This window comes from Echinococcus granulosus (genome assembly GCF_000524195.1).
Source record: "Echinococcus granulosus chromosome Unknown EG_S00414, whole genome shotgun sequence".
Classification (NCBI taxonomy): Eukaryota; Metazoa; Platyhelminthes; class Cestoda; order Cyclophyllidea; family Taeniidae; genus Echinococcus; species Echinococcus granulosus.
In genome coordinates, this window is record NW_020170793.1 from 6,060 (window position 1) to 7,176 (window position 1,117).

Genomic DNA, 1,117 nt, shown 5'->3' on the forward strand with positions numbered 1-1,117 from the left:
CGAGGAGCACTAACATTGCTGACATTTGTCATAGAATGCAGTGAACCATTTTTGTGCATGGTCTGATAACTTGGCTCCTGTCTATCTGTGGCGGAAAATAAGCATTCCTTCGGAGTTGTTCAGATGAACCCTTGCTCTCCGCGGTTGGAATTGAACTATCGTTTTCTCTAAAATTCCTAGCATTTAATTTTAAACTCACTTTAAAGAACGAATTGTGAAGGTGTTGTCTTTTCGGGAAACCGTCGGATAATTGAATCGCAGAGGTGAAATGCCAAAAGCGGGATTTAGTATTTGCGGACTGCAAATCACAGGATTCATCCTTTAAGAGCGACTCTTCTCATGCTACCGAAGCTGTTATTCACTTGAAGTTTAAGTATTTCTAATGGTTTGATAAAGCAACGTTGCTTGATATTATTAGAAACGATAGACAATTGCCACCATACTTATTTTCATCATGCCGTCATGCATCTGAAGCATAGCCCAACGCTAATCTACCCCTTTCGCTTTTAAAATTGGGTCAATTAACACCGCTGAAGAAGTCGATGATAGTTATGACAAAATGCAATGCCGGCTTTGGTGGAAACAAGTTGGGCTACAAGGTTTTCCTTTTCCCATAACTTCTCAAATTACTTACTTTAATTATGTAACGGTAACTTTGTTTCCCGGCCAAAACTTACTTCAGCGCAGTAGAGAAATCATATGTAGGCAGAAAAGGGAAATACGACATGCTGTCAAACCCATTCTCAGCGTCAAAATATGCCTTTGCGCATTCTTTGCTTTAACAAACCCTTATTGTACCCATTTGTTAAGCTCATGCGAATTTTTACGGCCTACTTAAACAGACGAAGCTCATTCATCTTTCTAGATTTGTCCTTTGCATTTGCTTTTGACTAACCTTCGAAAAACTTGATTTCAAACCACTTAATTTAAAAGTGTTTGCCTTGGTTACATTAACCACTTCGGCGCACTTGTCCTTAAAGAGGAACGACAAACTTCCATGAAGTTTTCATGTGAAGGTGAGAACAGGTGGGAAGCACAGTATCGACTTCTGAGATGACAAATTTAGACCACTCAATATCAACCTGTTCACACTTGGATGCACATGCGATGGCCACAG

General features: G+C 39.8%; 1 protein-coding gene across 1 annotated transcript in view; it reads right to left on the reverse strand. All coding sequences in view use genetic code 11, as the record gives it.

The window, feature by feature from the left end:
- EGR_11144 (hypothetical protein) overlaps positions 1 to 318 on the reverse strand; it is a gene marked incomplete at both ends in the record, with an annotated part of 5,995 nt that extends 5,677 nt beyond the window's left edge. Inside the window, 2 exons of the mRNA XM_024500391.1 lie at positions 71 to 167; positions 200 to 318. Of these exons, the coding sequence (XP_024345194.1) occupies positions 71 to 167; positions 200 to 318 (216 nt within the window). The remainder of the gene's footprint in view (positions 1 to 70; positions 168 to 199) is intronic.
- Between the last annotated feature and the right edge of the window lie 799 nt (positions 319 to 1,117).